This window comes from Pocillopora damicornis, chromosome 7 (assembly GCF_964200805.1).
Source record: "Pocillopora damicornis chromosome 7, jaPocDami1.2, whole genome shotgun sequence".
NCBI classification, from domain to species: domain Eukaryota; kingdom Metazoa; phylum Cnidaria; class Anthozoa; order Scleractinia; family Pocilloporidae; genus Pocillopora; species Pocillopora damicornis.
Window position 1 is genome coordinate 9,977,501 of NC_142676.1, and position 17,343 is coordinate 9,994,843.

The 17,343-nt window shown below is 38.6% G+C and overlaps 4 protein-coding genes across 6 annotated transcripts in view; 2 read left to right on the forward strand and 2 right to left on the reverse strand.

The window, feature by feature from the left end:
- Window positions 1–2,643, forward strand: part of LOC113685196 (microfibril-associated glycoprotein 4) — a 7,857-nt gene extending 5,214 nt beyond the window's left edge. Inside the window, exons 2-3 of one of the 2 annotated variants that reach the window (XM_089213331.1) lie at window positions 914–1,294; window positions 1,445–2,643. In XM_089213331.1, the coding sequence (XP_089069457.1) occupies window positions 914–1,294; window positions 1,445–1,473 (410 nt within the window). In that variant the 3' untranslated portion in view covers window positions 1,474–2,643. The remainder of the gene's footprint in view (window positions 1–913; window positions 1,295–1,444) is intronic. The other variant, XM_027202680.2, reaches the window with a different exon arrangement.
- The window catches only part of LOC113685195 (uncharacterized), a 298,180-nt gene that overhangs the window by 71,636 nt on the left and 209,201 nt on the right, over window positions 1–17,343 (reverse strand). The window lies entirely within an intron of this gene.
- LOC149042469 (techylectin-5B-like) lies at window positions 3,083–9,942 on the reverse strand. Its single transcript, XM_089213344.1, has 2 exons — window positions 9,720–9,942; window positions 3,083–3,510 (listed from the first exon to the last, which is right to left on the reverse strand). Exons 1-2 carry the CDS (start codon window positions 9,763–9,765, stop codon window positions 3,266–3,268), a joined length of 291 nt encoding a protein of 96 aa, XP_089069470.1. The 5' UTR covers window positions 9,766–9,942; the 3' UTR covers window positions 3,083–3,265.
- Window positions 8,279–12,264, forward strand: LOC113685210 (microfibril-associated glycoprotein 4-like). 2 transcript variants are annotated; one of them, XM_089213326.1, is made up of 5 exons: window positions 8,279–8,542; window positions 8,643–8,813; window positions 9,335–9,484; window positions 11,299–11,679; window positions 11,949–12,264. In XM_089213326.1, the coding sequence occupies exons 1-5, from the start codon at window positions 8,434–8,436 to the stop codon at window positions 12,209–12,211; spliced, it is 1,074 nt and encodes a 357-aa protein (XP_089069452.1). In that variant the 5' UTR covers window positions 8,279–8,433; the 3' UTR covers window positions 12,212–12,264. The 2 variants fall into 2 exon arrangements, with proteins under 2 accessions (XP_089069452.1, XP_089069451.1); XM_089213325.1 differs by having other exon boundaries at window positions 8,280–8,813.

The window sequence follows — 17,343 nt, forward strand, 5'->3', positions numbered from 1 at the left end:
AAACCATTTTCTGACGATCGTTCCTGCTGCTTCAAACACTAAAAATTTCACTTTTCAGTTCATGAGTGTAAGTTTATATTTTTCTGAGAACTGAGAAACTTTCAAAAACTTCCCGCTTGATTTAACATGTGGTAACATTTTTTTTTGTGATAGATTCAAATCAAATATGCAAGCAAAGACGTAAGACGTGCAAACTAGCGCGATGGAATAACTTTGTTGATTATGAGAAAGATAAGATTGTGTGAAACTTGCCCGTTTATTTCGTGATTTACGGTCATTTGAGATGTTTAGACTTTGTTAATAGCCTTTATGAACTTCGTGTCGAACACAAAATTTCCAGAGACTCGACGAGATAAATTCGCCGATTGCATCGTTTGCTGACCTTACCAATCTACCGAAGATTGTTGGTACTATTGACGGCTCTCACGTCAGAATAAGAGCACTTACAGCTAGCGACAGTGCACCGGATTAGTTCATTCGCTACCAACAACACGATTACATAATCCAGGCTAATATTGATGGCAAGAATAATTATGTGTACTTCGCATGTGGAACTCCTCGAAGCATGCAAGACGCTCGCGTATTTAGGAGCAGTACATCTTTCAAAGAGCTTGACAGGGGGACAACCTAAGCCGGCCAAATGTGAATGTGAAATAGGTCCTTAACTTTTAGGTGATAGTGCCTATCCCCCTCCCCTTTGGCTAATGAAACCATATACTGAAAGTACACGGGACCCAAGGAAATTAGAATTTAACAAGAACCTTTTCTTTGGAAGAGTTAAGGTTGAATGAGCTTCGTTCTATAAGATAGATGAAGAATACTCTCCAGGTCGTCATCTCGTTATTACTGTTTTATAACTATTATTATTAGTAGTAGTAGTATTATCAATAACTTATTTATTTTGGTTTATCAGTGGGTAAGAACTGTGCCGAGGTGTACAAATCTGGTGGAATAACCAGCGGTGTTTACAGAATCAAACCGGATGGTGCTGGACCTGACTTTGAAGTGTTTTGTGATCAAAAAACTACTAACGGGGGATGGACAGTGGTCCAAAAGAGGCTGGATGGCTCTGTTCTTTTCGATCGCGGCTGGTCTGACTACAAGAATGGCTTTGGTAACCTTGATGGCGAGTTTTGGCTCGGACTGGAAAAAATACACCGTTTGACAAAATCCCCTAGCAAGCTTCGAGTCGATCTGGAAGATTTTGACGGCAAAACTTCTTACGCCGAGTACGACTTAATTGTGGTAGCGACTGAAAGTAAGAAGTACCAGTTAAGCGTTGGGAAATATTCAGGTAAATTGTTTGAAGCAAATGAAAGTAATTGTTTTAACTTAACGGATTCTCTTTAGTTGTTCTAAGAAAAACTCAGAAGTTTTTATTGAAAAATTTTTTCAAAACTTTGACTTAGTTTAAGAAGAGTAATTTGTGTCTTTTCTTCTTAAGTAAGGTTGGATCATATGACGTCTTTGTGAATATCTCGCAAGAGCTGATTTCGAGTTTTACTTTATTGAAGGAAGAGCTGGCGACTCCCTTACTCAACATCACGGCTATCCCTTTTCAACCAAGGATCGGGACCATGACAGTCATAGCAGTAACTGTGCTGAGAAATATAAAGGAGGCTGGTGGCATATTGACTGTTATTACTCAAACCTTATTGGTGTCTATCGTCATGGAGAGGACTCAGCTACTACTTTTGGAATCAGATGGAATAGCTGGAAAGGAAAGCCCCAATCTATGAAGAGGGCTGAGATGAAAATCAGACCAGTGAAGGTTTAGAGCATATATGCTAGCTTACTCAAAGAAATAACAATTTAAAACGAATTTTGATTGTAGTTCTAGTTACGCGGTATGATCTGGGTACGAGATAAACTTTGATTACTTATGCATTAATTACTTTGTATTTGCTCACCGGAAATGCCCTACGAAAAACGCCGGAAATGGCATTTCCAAGACCCTGTGTCTAAAACTTTCTGAGAGAGCACGTCCCCTAACCCCCGTAATTTGAAGCACCTTCGCCGTTCAATATTTTCTGCTCGTTCATACACCTTCAGAATCTCACGCTACGCCCCTAGTTATAAAAAAGAGGTTTTTAAAAAATTTTTGAAGAAGTCTGAATAAGTATACAATGTGATTATCAGCCGAACAAAGTAAACAATAATCCTCCACCAGTGCTTAACCCTTCAACCCCTAAAAGTGACCAGCATCTAAGTTCTCCTTACAACATCAGCTCTGAATCACTCATCAAGGTCCAAAATAAAAGAAATGATCACCAACTGAAGAAGCTCTTGATTGTTAAACAAATTCTCCCTGTCAGCACCTTAGGAAATGTAAAGAGAATAGTATGGAGAATATGCATACTGATGTTAGGGTGTAAAGGATTTAACTGAACGGTTAAAGATGCTAAGTTTGTCAGATGTGATATATTGTTACCGACTATAATAAAGCCCCATCATAATGACAATGAAATTTGTGTATATGATATCTCCCCACTATGGTATGCAATTAGTGAAACTATAGCTAGAAGCAGGGAATTAGAAAGGAGTCTCTTAACGTTACGTTTGTCTATTAGGTTTCATTTCTCAATGGCATGATCCTAGTATATTAAGGATTCCTAGCTGCTAATAAATAAACGTTTAAAAACCGCAATAGCTATTAAATTGAACAATGGACTGAGACTTTATTCTCTTTAGTGAGATGTTAGAACCGTTGGTCAAAGAATGATAACCAGGTCAGTAAAAGCTGGCTTGTAATGATGTTCACTTTGACAAAATTATCGCCCCTTCCTCCAGAAATTAAACACCAGAGAACGGTCAAGAAGAATACGTTTCGGTGCAGCTTACCAAAGACCCAGGTTTCTGATCCTTTTTGGTAACCTAAAGAAGGGGGTAATACAACGAAGGGAAGGAGTCGGGAGGCAAAGAGGCTCAAAAGTAAGTGAGGAGGGAGGCTGTGACCCCCTGTCCCCCTCTTTCCCCCAAGGCCCTACGTACAATGCAACGATGCAACTAAGCCTTGAAACTAGCAATCAAGCTTTTGAATTTGTTACATTCTTACTAAAAGCACTTGAAACGAAAATTCTCATTAAAATTAAGAAAATATTAATTTTAATATTATCATTATTATCATTTTTTACATTTTCTTTATGCCCGAAAAAAAGCTCATTATACCGGCATTATGCTCGACGCTACTACAATAACATTATACCCAAAATTATGTCGGCATAATGCATCTAACCTAAGCTTGAAAACTTGACAGGTCTGATTTTCATCTCAGCTCAGCTCTCCTCGCAGAGTAATGGTAACTTTTCCAGTGATACCAGTTGACTCCATCAGCATACGATGAGTGCATCCCATCAATGATAGAAACCGTTAAGGTTTGAGCTATGACAGGCCAAGTATGTAAGGCTCCTTTAAGTCCCTTAGCACAGTTACCGTCATAGCTGTCATTGTCCTGATCCTTGGTTGTGAAGGGATAGCCATGGTGTTGAGTAAATGAGTCACCAGCAGTTCCTGTAATAAGGTAAACATTTGAAATTAGCCCTTGCGGGATATTCAAAAAAGACTTTAATTAAAAGATACTTTAGAGGTAAAGACAAAAATTTACGTTACCTTCAATCGAGAAAACTAAGGTACAGTTTTGGAAATTCATAAGATAATTATTTCGAATCGTCCTAGAAAATATGAACACCGGCTCGATAGGCCTCGTATATACATGGTGTAGACTATGCGCAGTTCCTCTTTTTGGCGAAGTCCGTCGCGCGAGAAATGAAAAAAATATACACATAGGGCCCATAACGTACCAACCATAAAACATGTGTGCTCCACTGGAAAAACCTGACAATACCGGTTCAAATTCTCCACCCCACTCAGGCAAAGATCCAATTCTTCAATCCCTGGGCATGTTTGACAGTCAAATGCTTATGGGTTCCCCGATGGAGAAATGGTGAAGTTTCGGCGCATTATAACACCAGATATCTGCGGATTTCAGCTGGGGTCACGCGAAGCACATCGCAATTGTTATCGAACTTCGCTTTCGGAAAGCTTTCCGCTTCTTTGAACAGATCTAACCTCGTCCTTAGGACGACAACATGCAAGAGCATAGAAATCGTATATTATCCTCTGAGAAAATTAAGTTATATACATATACCAAACCGAAAAATGACCACCGATTCTTATGCTGTGACAAATCACGTGGAAGTTTGGCGATGGCCGATCCCCCGCCGTTCCCTTGTAAGCCATGTAATACCCCGTGGATAAATAATGGCCAATCCCCAAGATGAAGTTGTATAATATGACGAGGTCAAGCCGTCCTAAGGGTCTCTTCAGGGGGCAAAGACGAGAGACCCTGAGAAGGAATTAGTGACGTAATATGGTGTGACAACCAGTCAAGTGATGAAAATGTCACGGGTTTTAAGTGTAATTATTTTATGAAACATAAAAGTAAATATTCTTATGAAGAAATGGTATTAACCATTCGAGATATATTAATGAAAGTCTTTCCCGTGATGTATTTCGATGAGTCCGGCCTTGGTGCTAAAGTTTACCTAATTTGCCCCTTCACGCGCGTGGCTTACCCCTTGGAGTGTGAAGTGCAGGGAATCATAAGTGACTGGAACCCACGTGGATTTCACCGTTTGCACTGTTGTTCACTGGATCTAATGCACACTAGAAAATTAGATGGAACCCAAGACGGACTAGATGGGCACGATCCTGACGAATGTGGTGCAATTAACTCGAGATGCAACGCTTGCAGAAAAACGGGTCATCTTTCCAGGGTGTGTAAATCGACTAAGAAACCCCAGCGCCTTTCAAACTGGAACAGCAACTAGTGGTCAGGCCAGAATCCAAGGAAAACCGACAAGAAAGTATGCAACCTGAGAGCAGGATGGATTAACGAAGAAACGATCTCTGACGATGAGAGTGAACCTGTGTACTAAATGAACAGTCAAGATAACTCAGTCCAAGTGAACTTAAATGGAAAGAAGACAAAAATGACAATGGATACCGGATGTAAATAGAACATCATTTCCTCTCAATTTTACAAATCCAAATTCGAGCCCTTACCACATTGCATCGTTTCGAAACTGCGTTGTGCATGCAATCTGCATTAGCAGTAACTATTACCAGACCGATTTCATAGGGGCGAATCTAGGAAGCTTTGATGAGGGGAGGGGCGCCCTAACTTTGATTAGTCCCGTACCCAGACCTTTCACGGTCAAGCGGTTGTTCTTCCAATTCCAGTTAACGTTACACTGTAGGATCCGGGTACGAGATTCAACTTAAATTAAGAGATCAAAGAAAGTATAGTAAGACAAGTATCGCGATCTTGTCGTTGCAGGACGTTTGATGTCAAACAAGAAGTTGAAAAAAGAAAACCCCATGGTTCTGACCAGACGTAGGGGGAGGGGGTGGAAAGGGGGGTTTGGTTTCCCCCTCACGGTACGGAAATGTATCTACAACTTTTCGCTGCTGCCGAGGTTTAATTTATTGACACTGCATCTTACCGTTAATTCTATTGCTGGGGAAAATAAACAACACCCACTTACTAATGCATTTCTCATATTAAACTCACTGCAACATTTGCCCTATGACGTTCGGGTAACGCCGACATCCGGTGAAATCGCCCAAAAAATACACAATTTTTGTTAGAATATTGCCTTTCGTTCCCAAACTAGGATCTTTTTCCCAAATGTACCACCAGAAATAAGTTGAGCGATATCTACGCTTCCATGGACAGCAAGATGGACTTGTTTTATGGCGATATAGGCATGGCATTTTTACATCTTTTTGGCACCGTTTTGATGTAAATATTACAAAGCGTGACCAGTCGGGAAACCATCGGGTCGAGGAAAACTGGGTTAGCTTGACAGCGCATGCTTCGAATGAAAATGAAAAAACCACCAGATTTAAAAAGGGGAATAAATTTGGCACATTTTGATATATAATTTGATGGGGTTTGCGCCGATTATGGCATGGCAAAATGACTTCGAAAGTACTCTATCTTGTTCCCTGCTTTCTTTTTGCTTGCTGCGTGCGTGACGGTGTGTGCAATAGGAGACCACTTTGAAGGAGTGAAAATGGCGATTCAAACGCGAAGTTCAGCCGGGTTTGTCCTTCGTATACTTACGAAATCAAGTAAATTTATTTAAATATGTAATTATATTTTGAGGCGGTCAATCACTAGAAAGTTCTGAAATTGAATAATTTTGCCTTGCTTCTTGTATTTATTCTCTCAGCTATTTAATTCACACCATTTCAAAGAAGGAAGAAAAAGCCGGGAAATCTGTTATTGAAATTATAGAGAAAATTGTAAAGGAATCAGGCATCAAAGAAGTCGTGGTGAATAGCCGAATAATTAATGCCTTCAGGAAAAAATTGGCTGCTAAAGAGCAAATTTGATTCCATGAAAAAGAAGGGAGGTGCGAGCGTCCGTAGGCTGCTTGATCAGTGGAAATCAACAACATATGCCTTCACCGTGTACTATCAAGAGTTAGACAAAGCCTCTTTACTGCAAGAGAATAAGGAGGTTAGGGGGCAGAAAAGAGTCCTAGGGGAGAGTGTTGTCAATGAAGTGGCAAAAAGGCTCAAAGTGGAGGAAAAACTCCAACAAGCTCTTGCCAAATCAGAAAAATCTAGTGGTTTTTACAAGAAGAGATTTAAGGATTTGGCCAGAAAGGTTGCCAGGATGAATAAGAAAAATTTAAGAGGCCCACAAAAGAATAAGAGCTTCAGTGAATATACACAAAGGCACCAATCTAGGAGTAAAAGACAATTTAAAAATAAATGTTATTCAACACTCTGTTTTATGGGAGAGTATGATTTTATAGCAACCAAGGTGGAGATATTTAATGCTGAAACCCCAGAGTATGACACACTTCACTCATTGATGAAAATGAACTTCATTTACTGAAAGTAACCCTAAAACACTGAACAGCGATGAAATTGATGATATTAATCTATGGATTTACATAAAGGATAAGTATAACATTTCTGACCAAGCTTGGAAAGAGTTAGCTATGAAGGCTACTGATATGCCAAATGCATACAGGATAAAAAAGAATACTACAGATTTAAATGCCAAATGGAAGTTGAAACCCACCCCAGGTGAAGCTGAAGGAGTTCAAATTTCCCTGAAGGATAGCCTGAAGGAAAAAATTCAAAGGCTTAAAATTAAAGGAGATCTGGGTGAACAAGAAACAGTCAGGGTTAAAATGAGTGGAGATGGCACCAACGTTAGAAAAAGACTTAAGCTAGTGACCTTCACTTATACCATCTGAAGTGAAGAGGAAAATGCCATAAGTGAAAAGGGGAACTATGTGCTGGCAATTATCAAAACAGAAGAGACCTATGACAATCTGAAAGAAAGTCTTTCAGATATTAAAACTGAAATGGCTCAGTTAAATGAAATTGAGGTTGACAATGTTAAGTTGTTGCGAGTGTCGATGTAGAGCAGGGTTGTTCCTAGACAAAACTCAGGATCATCGGTAACAACAACAAACTTTTTTATTTCCGCGTAGTTGACTTCTTGTTTTTATAGCACTAAGCTTCCTCACAAATCTCTCTCTCTGTTCGATGAAACTGTCGCTCTTATATACATAAAATATAAGGATCTAGAAACTTCTCTAGAGAACTAAATTTAGTAGATTAACACGGTTTCTAAATTTGAATAATTACGTAAGAAATAGAACGTTCCAGAATGTTCTCTTTTACCAGAAGGTCACGTCTAGATGACTACGGGTTCTAGAATGTTCTATTAGAATGTTCTGGGGCTTTACTTAGACAATTTTTCATAACATAAGTACAAGATTGAGTACTTCATAGGGGGGTGACTGGAAATTCCTGGCTTGCATTTGTGGCTTAGGTGCTGCAAACCAAGATTACACTTGCATTTGGTGCAAATGTCCAAGGGAAGAAAGGTATAATGTAAAAAAAACCTGGTCTCTAATTGATAGGCACCTTGGGGCAAGGACACGTGAGGAAATTGCTAACCATTCAAAAGCAAAGAAATATAACTGTAAATCATGCCCACTCTTTGATTTTATTCCAATGGATCATGTAATCATTGACATCCTACACTCCTGAGGATTTCTGACAATTTATTCCTCATTAGGGAACTGAAAAGGCAGGCACTCCTTCTAAATTTTGAAGATCACAAGAAATTAGAAAAAATATGGAATGATTTTATGGAAATTATTGGGGATCTGAAACTTGATTTACCTACAGATGAGCCAATTGCAGCCCTTACTGCAAAAATAAAATGATGGTTTCAACAATTCCTCTCTCTATATCAAGCCAAAGATGTGACACCCTATATGCACGCTCTCTACCATTACATTCCAGAATTTTTGAAACTGTATATCAATGTAGCACATTTCAAGCAGCAAGGCATGGAAAAATATTATTAAGCACAGCTAAACAGGTTCGATTTGATACATGTTCGTCACGCAACAGCTTCCATCTTGTACTATTGTGCGTTACATTTGCGGTAGTTTTCTTCACGCTTTCGCTTTGAACAATGACCGATACTCAAGAAAGAGTCGAGGTAAACCTAATTACTAATGGTAAGAGATTTGGATTCTTAAGGAGATTAGTGAACAGCTGTATTGCAAGTGAATGGTCTTTTTCCATAACCATTGCGGCAGTGGTTGTTGTAGGAGCGGCTCTGTACCACCATCACGTTATCAGTTACCTAGAAGCCCGCTTTGAAACAACTGTGAAGAAAATGCTTGATGAAAGGAAACAAGGCTACAACGCTTTCATCAAGGAGGCTATCAAAGAGTCCGAAACTAATATGCTCAAAAGGCTGTTAGGAGGTAATGTAAAATTATAAATAATAGCGTCAGGTGTTCCACTACAATGAGCATAACAATGGAGTTCAGTTTGAACGAAGCCGTTTAAATTCGTGGTAAACGTAGCTATGCGTAGCTATGCATTTCAATCATGTAGAATGTATTTTTATTTGATGGAATCTAATTTCATTCGATTTGAAGCCAAAATGTCTTTGGATATTTGTTTGCAAACATCGAATCCCTAGAAACAACTATGGACAAATTGCTTGATAAAAGGGAACAAGGCTCCAAAGCTTTCATCGACGAGGCTATCAAAGAGTCCGATATTAATATGCTTAAAAGACTGTTAGGTAGGTAATGTAAAGTTAAAAATTATAGCGTCTGGTGCCACAGTAAGCATCATATAGAAGTTCGATTTGAATGAAGACGTTAAAATTCGTGGTAAACAGAGCTATGCATTTTAATCATGTAGAATGTATTTTTATTTGATGGAATCTAATTTCATTCGATTTGAAGTAAAAATGTCTTTGGGTATTCGTTCGCAGACATCAAATCCCTAGAAAAAACTATGGAAAAAATGCTTGATAAAAGGGAACAAGGCTCCAGAGTTTTCATAGACAACGTTACAAAAACCCTCGAAGCAAGCGTCGAGACTAGCATGGCTAGAAAGTTAGAAGAACTGAAGAGATTGTTAGGTAGGTGATGCGTAATTAGAAATTCATTAATTCTGTAATAAACATCATAACAAAGTGCAGTGTGTCTATGAAGACGTTCAAATTCGTGGTAAACGTAGCCATGCATTTTTAGTAATTTAGAATGTATTTTTATTTGATAGAATCTATTTCCATTTTATTTGAAGCGAAAATATCTTTGGGTGTTTTTTCGCAGACAATATCTTCGAATATCTATTCCGAGTAACGAACAGTTTACCTGAATGAAGCCGGAGGAAAACTGTGATGTGCCGCACTCTTTGCATAACCCCGGCTGAAACTTGAAGCTATGGTGTAGGTCGCATTTCAGTCAAATACATGCCAAGAGCCGATGCAAAACTCTCCGAAAATTTGAAACCACGTACGGAAGAAACAAAATTCTCAAGACATCTTAGGGTCGCACTGCCGCTCATACAATAAGCACCATTATGTAAATCATTAATGATGATATTTGAACTTCATATTTACCGCCAAACCAAAATATAGTCGAGCAAGTCAAAGAAAAGGCGAACATCAAAAATACCTTGAAAGTAACACAGACTGGTTGAATGTCTGGCAAACATGGGCGAATGAGAGAAAAAATAAACAACTCGGCAAATGTAGTGTTCTGCCGAAAATGTTCTGTTGCGTTACTGAAGTGACATCTCCGTAGACGTCCTCAAGAGCTGCGAGACAAAGGTCCTTTTACTTCGTCATAATCGAAAACCCCAAAACAAAAGTTAGGTACATGAAGCAGCGGCGTAAACAGCATCGACAATATCGATGCTGTTTTTAAATTGACAATATGATGGAGAGCGTGCTCGTGTAATTCGTGATTTATAGTCACTCGTGATGTTTAGAGACTTTTCAAATTGCACTCGTCTACGGCTCGCTCGCGCAAATTCGAAAGCTCACCGAACATCACTCGTGCCTATAAATCAGGAAATGCACTAGTGTCGATACGATCTCTTATGCATACCCGACAATTTCACAGGAGTACCTAAGGGTTAACAAGAATACTTTTCAAACAATACTCAATTTCCTGGGCCCGAGATTGAAGAGACGAATCTCAACATGCAGGAATTGCTCAACACTAGAAAAAGTTCTTGCTTCGGGAATGCACATTTTGGCCCATAGAAAATCATAATCAAACATGGCACTGATATTTAATGTGGGAAATTAGACTGTTACTGAGGTAGTGCAAGACGCTGTTAATGGCCTCTATAAGCTTTGTGACAAACGCATAAAATTTCCGGATATCCTTGATAAGGAAACTCATTCATTGTAATGTTTTTGTTGACCTTACCAATCTACCGAACGTGGTAGGTGCTATCGACGGCTTACACGTTAGAATAAGAGCATCTACACTCAACAGAAAGTGCACCGGATCATTTTAGTCGGTACCAACAACACTACAACATAATCCAGGCCAATGCTGATGGTAAGAATAATTCGATGGACTTAGCAAGTGGAATTCCTCGAAGCATGCACGAAGCACGCGTATTTAGGTGCAGTACCATCTTTCAAAGAGCTAGATAGAGGTACAACCTAAGCCAGCCAAATGTGAATGTAAAATAGGTTCTTATGTTTTAGGTAATAGTGCCTATCCCTCATACCCTTGGCTAATGAAACCATATCCAGAAGGCACACGGGACCCAACGGAAATAGAGTTAACAAGGACCTTTCCTTTGGAAGAGTTAAGATTAAATGTGCTTTCGTCGCTTTAAAAGATAGATAAAGAATACTGTCCAGGTCGTTCTCTCGATACCACTGTCTTATTTTCATCATCATTATTTTATTTATTTATTTATTTTTATCAGTTCCTAAGAACTGTGTCGAGCTGTACAAATCTGGTAAAATAACCAGTGGTGTTTATACCATAAATCCGGATGGTGCTGGACCTGAGTTTCAAGTGTTTTGTGACCAAAAAAATGTCGGCGGGGGATGGACAGTGGTCCAAAAGAGGCTGGATGGCTCTGTGGATTTCCACCGCAACTGGTCTGACTACAAGAATGGCTTTGGTGAACTTGATGGCGAGTTTTGGCTCGGACTTGAAAAAATACACCGCTTGACAAAATCCCCGAGCAAGCTTCGAGTCGATCTGGAAGATTTTGACGGCAAAACTGCCTACGCCGAGTACTACATGTTTGTAGTAGCGACCGAAAGTAAGAAGTACCAATTGAGCGTTAGGAATTATTCAGGTAAATTGTTTGAAGCAAATAAAAGTAATTGTTTTAATTTAACTAACTTAGAAGTATTTTGGTCATTTGTATCAAGTGCAGTGTGGCGAACCTCATAGGCATTATCTATGAAGACCCGGAATTAGTATTTACTTTTCGAAACTGTTACTCGGTTTTCTCGACCGGGAATAACCGTAATTTTATGCCTTTGCTTCTTAGGTAAGGTTGGACTGCATGATGTCTTTATGAATATCTCGCGACGGCTAATTTCGAGTTTTACTTTACTCTAGGAACAGCTGGCGACTCCTTTACTGAACATCATGGCCATCCCTTTTCAACTATGGATCGGGACAATGACAGATCTAGTAGTAACTGTGCTGAGAAATATAAAGGAGCCTGGTGGCATATTGACTGTTATTTCTCAAATCTGAACGGTGTCTATCGTCATAAAAAGGAATCAGCTACCAAGTTTGGAGTCAGATGGATTAGCTGGCGCGAAAAGCCCCAGTCTTTGAAGAGGGCTGAGATGAAAATCAGACCGGTGGAGTTTTAGAGCACATATGCTGGCTTACTGAGAGAAATAAAATTCAAAAGGAATATCGAGCAGACTTGGCCCGATTACTTAGTCCAAACAAAATCTGATGTCTCTTTCTCTCTTCCCCCCCCCCCTCCTTTTCCCGCCCTATAATACAGCTGGCATAATTTTCAAATACCAATGAAGAGTGACAACTGACAGGACTCCCGCGACTTTCAGCAAGGATAACAGTTAAGTTTGAAATTTTCCCTAAATCAGAATCCACTTTTGGGGTTTCCAATTGATCGTTTATATAAGAACCGAAAGAAATTCTTGTATTTTTTAGCTTATAACCTTGATGAAAGTGAATAGAACACACATGCGAATACTTGACGATGTTATTTTTTACCGCATCACTCCTAATTAAAATTCATCGATCGCGCCTTCTTTTGGAAGTTTGTTCTGTGAGTGCACGTTGATGTTTAATTATGGTTAGACTTTTATAAAATATTACATATGTTTCTCCGTCTGAACGATTGGAGCAACCCATAATGCAACAAAATCTCCCCATCGTTGCAAAAGTGCCCAAGCACAACTTGCTTCTCACAACGCTTCATCTGGTAGGGCCGGAAAATATGTCTGAACTCTGATACAAATCTTAGATGTCTGTCTTTGTTGTTTTTTTGTTGGCTTCATGCTGATCTGGTCGCATTCCATTTTTAGCAGACAGCTCCATTTATTCGTGCAAAGAAATTTTTGAAAATCAAAAGTAAGTCGTCGCTTTCACTGGTTTTGTTACTCGGTTCCATTTAAGGTCAAGTTTAAGTGAGGCTATGGCGAGGTTTCTAAGGCAGAAATCCAGAGCTTTCGTCTTTCTTCCACACAAGGTTTCGTACCGAAGAAAACTTAAATTCGACCCTTTGGTTACAATACTCAGTCAGGCTCGAGGTCCAGCGTGGCCTCTCGAGGTCTAGCGTGGCCTCTCGAGGTCCAGCGTGGCCTCTCGAAGTCTAGCGTGGTCTTTCGAGGTCTAGCGTGATCATATTGTATGCTCGAGTAGAGATGTCTTATACACCGTTTAGCCTGAAATTCTACGTGGAAGTAAAGGAGTAGATGAAAAAAAATTTAAAGCTTTCGGGTACATTCTAGTGCAGTGACAAAGTAACTAAGGTCTACGATTTGAAAAACAAACACTATCTACTTACAAGTGGTTTCCTGCTGTAGTTTGGAGCGCCTTCGTCGTTCAATGTTTTCTTCTAGTTCGCACACCTTCAGAATCTCACGCCATGCCCCAAGTTATAAGAAAGGTTTTTAAATAATTTTTTAAAAATCTTTAATTTGATAACTTGTCGAAGAAATCTGTATAAGTAAACAATGTGATAATCAGCCGAACAAAGTAAACAAAAATCCTCCACCAGCGCTTAGCCCTTTAACTTCTAAAAGTGACCAGCATCTAAGTTCTCCTTACAATATCAGCTCTGAATCACTCATCAAGGTCCAAAATAAAACAAATGATCACCAACCAAAGAAGCTCTTGATTGTTAAACAAATTCTCCCTGTCAGTACCCAAGGAAATGTAAAGAGAATAATATGGAGAATATGGATACTGATGTTAGGGTGTACAAGGATTTAACTGAACGGTCAAATATGCTAAGTTTGTCAGATGTAACATGCAGAGAATAATACATGGGCGCGCGTAGATATGGAATTTCTCTTCGAGTGTTTAACTCCATAGCTCACGAGCGAGCGCAGTGAGTGAGATGTCGAGTTGAACACGAGAAGAGAAATTCCATATCTACAAGCAACCATGTATTATTTTGTTTATCATATAGACACAATAGCCCTCTAGAAAAGCCGACTACCTTAATAAATGAAAATAAATGAGTCGAAAATCCCCGAATAACAATCGTGAAGTATGTTGGCCATAACTCTTAAAATTGAAAAATGCGCTGAATCATGATTACAAAAACAACAGTGGTCGTAATTTTCGATTTACAAAATTCTCATTTATTGACTTTGTCCTTACCGACAGAAGAAGTCTTTCAGGTAAACCGCCAAAATTGGCCAGTGGCAAATCTTCCAGTTGTCGATTTTTATTCTCAGCCGCGAAAAATGCTAACACCAAAGCCACTGAAAACGTAACTATCGGTTTTTACTCTTGTATATTGGTCCTTTTCCCCTTCTAGAAAAGTTTGAACCTCGCTGTCTATCAGCGGTACGGATTTTTTAGTGTTTTAGCCGCCATACATGATCCGAGAAAGTTCCGACAAACCTCCTTGTGCTGAGAATCGTGAAGGCTTTGCCGTTCATTCATCAACCTGACCGAGTGGCGCTAAAGGCGAGTGACGTGTCAGCAGTTGATTGGCTATATCAACACACGTGAAAAAAATACAATTTTTTTCACGTGTTTTGTTACGGCTTTCTCAGGCCGGAAATCCCTGTATAACACCGCAGTTTATGTGATAAATTATTACTGACCATAATAAAACCACTATCATAACAACTAAGAGATTTGTGTAGATGATAACTTCCCTCTACGGATATGCAATAAGTGAAACTAGAAGCAGGGATTAGAAAGGAGTAATGAACTCCTAACGTTACGTTTGGCTAACAACAGAGGGAAACGTTGTTCATTTCCAACAACAAAATGCAGTGTTATTCGTTTCGTATGTAATCGTCTCTTACTCACGGACGTTTCGTGACCTTGAGAAACTTTTTCTTGGTTTTTAACAATACCATGAAGACTTTGACTACACAGAAATCGATCGTAAGCTCGGAATTGAAATATGTTTCAGTAACGATTCTAAAAGCGCTGTTCGTTTCTAACAAAGGGAAACGTTCTCCGTTTCTAACCAAAAAATGAAGCGTTGTTCGTTTGGTATGTACTTGTTTTCTACTCACGGACATTTCGTAAGCTTGAGAAACGTTTTCTTGGTTTCTAACAAAACCATGAAGACTTTGCCTACACAGAAATCGATCATATGGTAAGAAAGGCCATATGATCGACCGTAATCGTCGCACTGTAGGGCTTGTTGACGTGGTCTCCCTCACAGAAATAGTGCCTGTTTTATATCTATTTTTTAAACTATTTTTTCCCTATTTTAGTTTATGTTTCTCTTTTTTTCCTGACTATTTTAAAGCTATTTTTTACTATTTTAAACCTGTTTTTTTGAAACAAAAAATAGTAAGAAAATGGTCTGTTTGGCAAGTCATAACTACTGTATAGATAGCCTTAAAATAGTTTTAAAATGTAGAAAATGTGTATGCGATTTGATGATAAATAGGATTAAAAGAGCATTAATGAAACATTAGACATAAAACAGTGATAAATAGGGAAAAATAGGATAAAAATACCTTTAAAATAGGTTTAAAACACAGAAAATAGGAATAAAGGAGGAAAAAAGTTGAAAAAAATAGGAATCAAATACCTATAAAATACCTCTAAGAGACATAAAATAGACATAAAACAGGGATAAAATAGGACAAAAATTTGAAAAAATAGGATATAAATAGACTTAAAATAGGTTCAAAATAGAGCCTCGTGTATATGCAATTCCTAGTTAAAAAATATAATTCCTAGGAATAGGAGGTGTGAATTTACATTGTAAATTTAAAATGGGAATTCCTAAGAATTCCTAGGAATTCCCAACTGTAATAACACTGGTTCTAAAAACCTAGAAATTCCTAGAAATTCCAAGTTAATAGCCAACAGGACTTTGACTTCCTAGAAATTCCCAGGCATTCCAACTCAGAGCACCAACAACTTTCCCTAAAAGGCTCTAAATCTAAAAACTTGCCAAAAATTCCTTGGAATTTTCAGGAATTTCTAGGAATGTTTAAGAATTACTGGGAATTTTAAGCAAAAATTAAGAGAGAATTTTTCTGGAGACCGCGTGAAATCAAAAAAATGTGGCACATGCCTAGAAAAAGCCCTACCTTCATACTTCGCTCAAAGATACCTTAGGGTAAGTCTATAAACGTGGTATAATTTTTTTGTTCAGAACTGTTTTTATTTTCTAGAAAATCACCAAACACTGTATCGAGCCCCAACCGCCATAACAGTGGCCGAAATGAAGCCGACGAGTAGGGCAACAAAAACGGTATTCTTCAAAAGCGCAAAAGAAAGCAAATCTTTCCGAATATTATCTATTTGTATACGAGGTATTAACAAATGATTTGAACCTAATAACGGGATTATTGATATAACTATGAATTATTGGCGAATATTTGAAAATCGCCAAAATTTGATTGATTAAAAATTTCATTTTGGAGCAGTTTTTCAATAAAAATTTTTCCTACTCGGTATAACTCGGAATCACTTGAGATGAGCATTTCTGAAAATTGGAATCGATGTTCTTTTCAAGGATATAAAAATTAATTTGGGGCTCTTAATTACTGCGAAGAAATAGCCCGATCTATTTCGTGCAAATCGCAACGCCGCCGTGTAAACAACCGCAGACAATCCAATTATTCTTTTATTATCGAAGCCATAATTTCTGCAAAATCTGACCGCTTTGAGCTGTGCTTTATCAGAAACTCAATATGTTACCCTTACCTTCTGAAACCAGTGATTAAGGAATGATGTTTCCATTATTTTTGTTTCAAATCGCCATGTTCACTTGAAAAGTATTTACAACGTCCGGCTTGACCATTTACAATACTCGAAGCTGTTCATAAATCATCGCAGACCATCGCACCTCTTGACTTATTTCTGCTTCCATACAACTCCAGTATATACAAAAATCTTTTTTGCACGATAAACCAAGATGCTTTCATTGCTTACAGTTTCAGTTAAGAAACGTTTGGCTCCCCAAATTGCACAACGATGTTCACCAACGAAGTCGTGTGTCATCACTCATTTTTGTCACGCAATCACGCTAAACGTGCACAGGACACCCAGACAGGCATTCGTCTGCAGACATCGCTGTACCGAGTGCAGGGCCAACTAATATTTATTTCTTAGTCAGTGTTATGTTTTAAACAAAAACCTGCGCGAATTCACTTAAAAAACGCTGTAGATCCACGACTTCGCGCTTGCAAAGATTATATTTATCAATAGGCACTTTAAGTATGACGTTTAACGGCAAACGGCAAACGCAAGCTTGCCTTTCATTTGGTTACCTATTTATGGAATTCTTAAAAAAAATCCTGCACAAAAAATAAAATAAAAT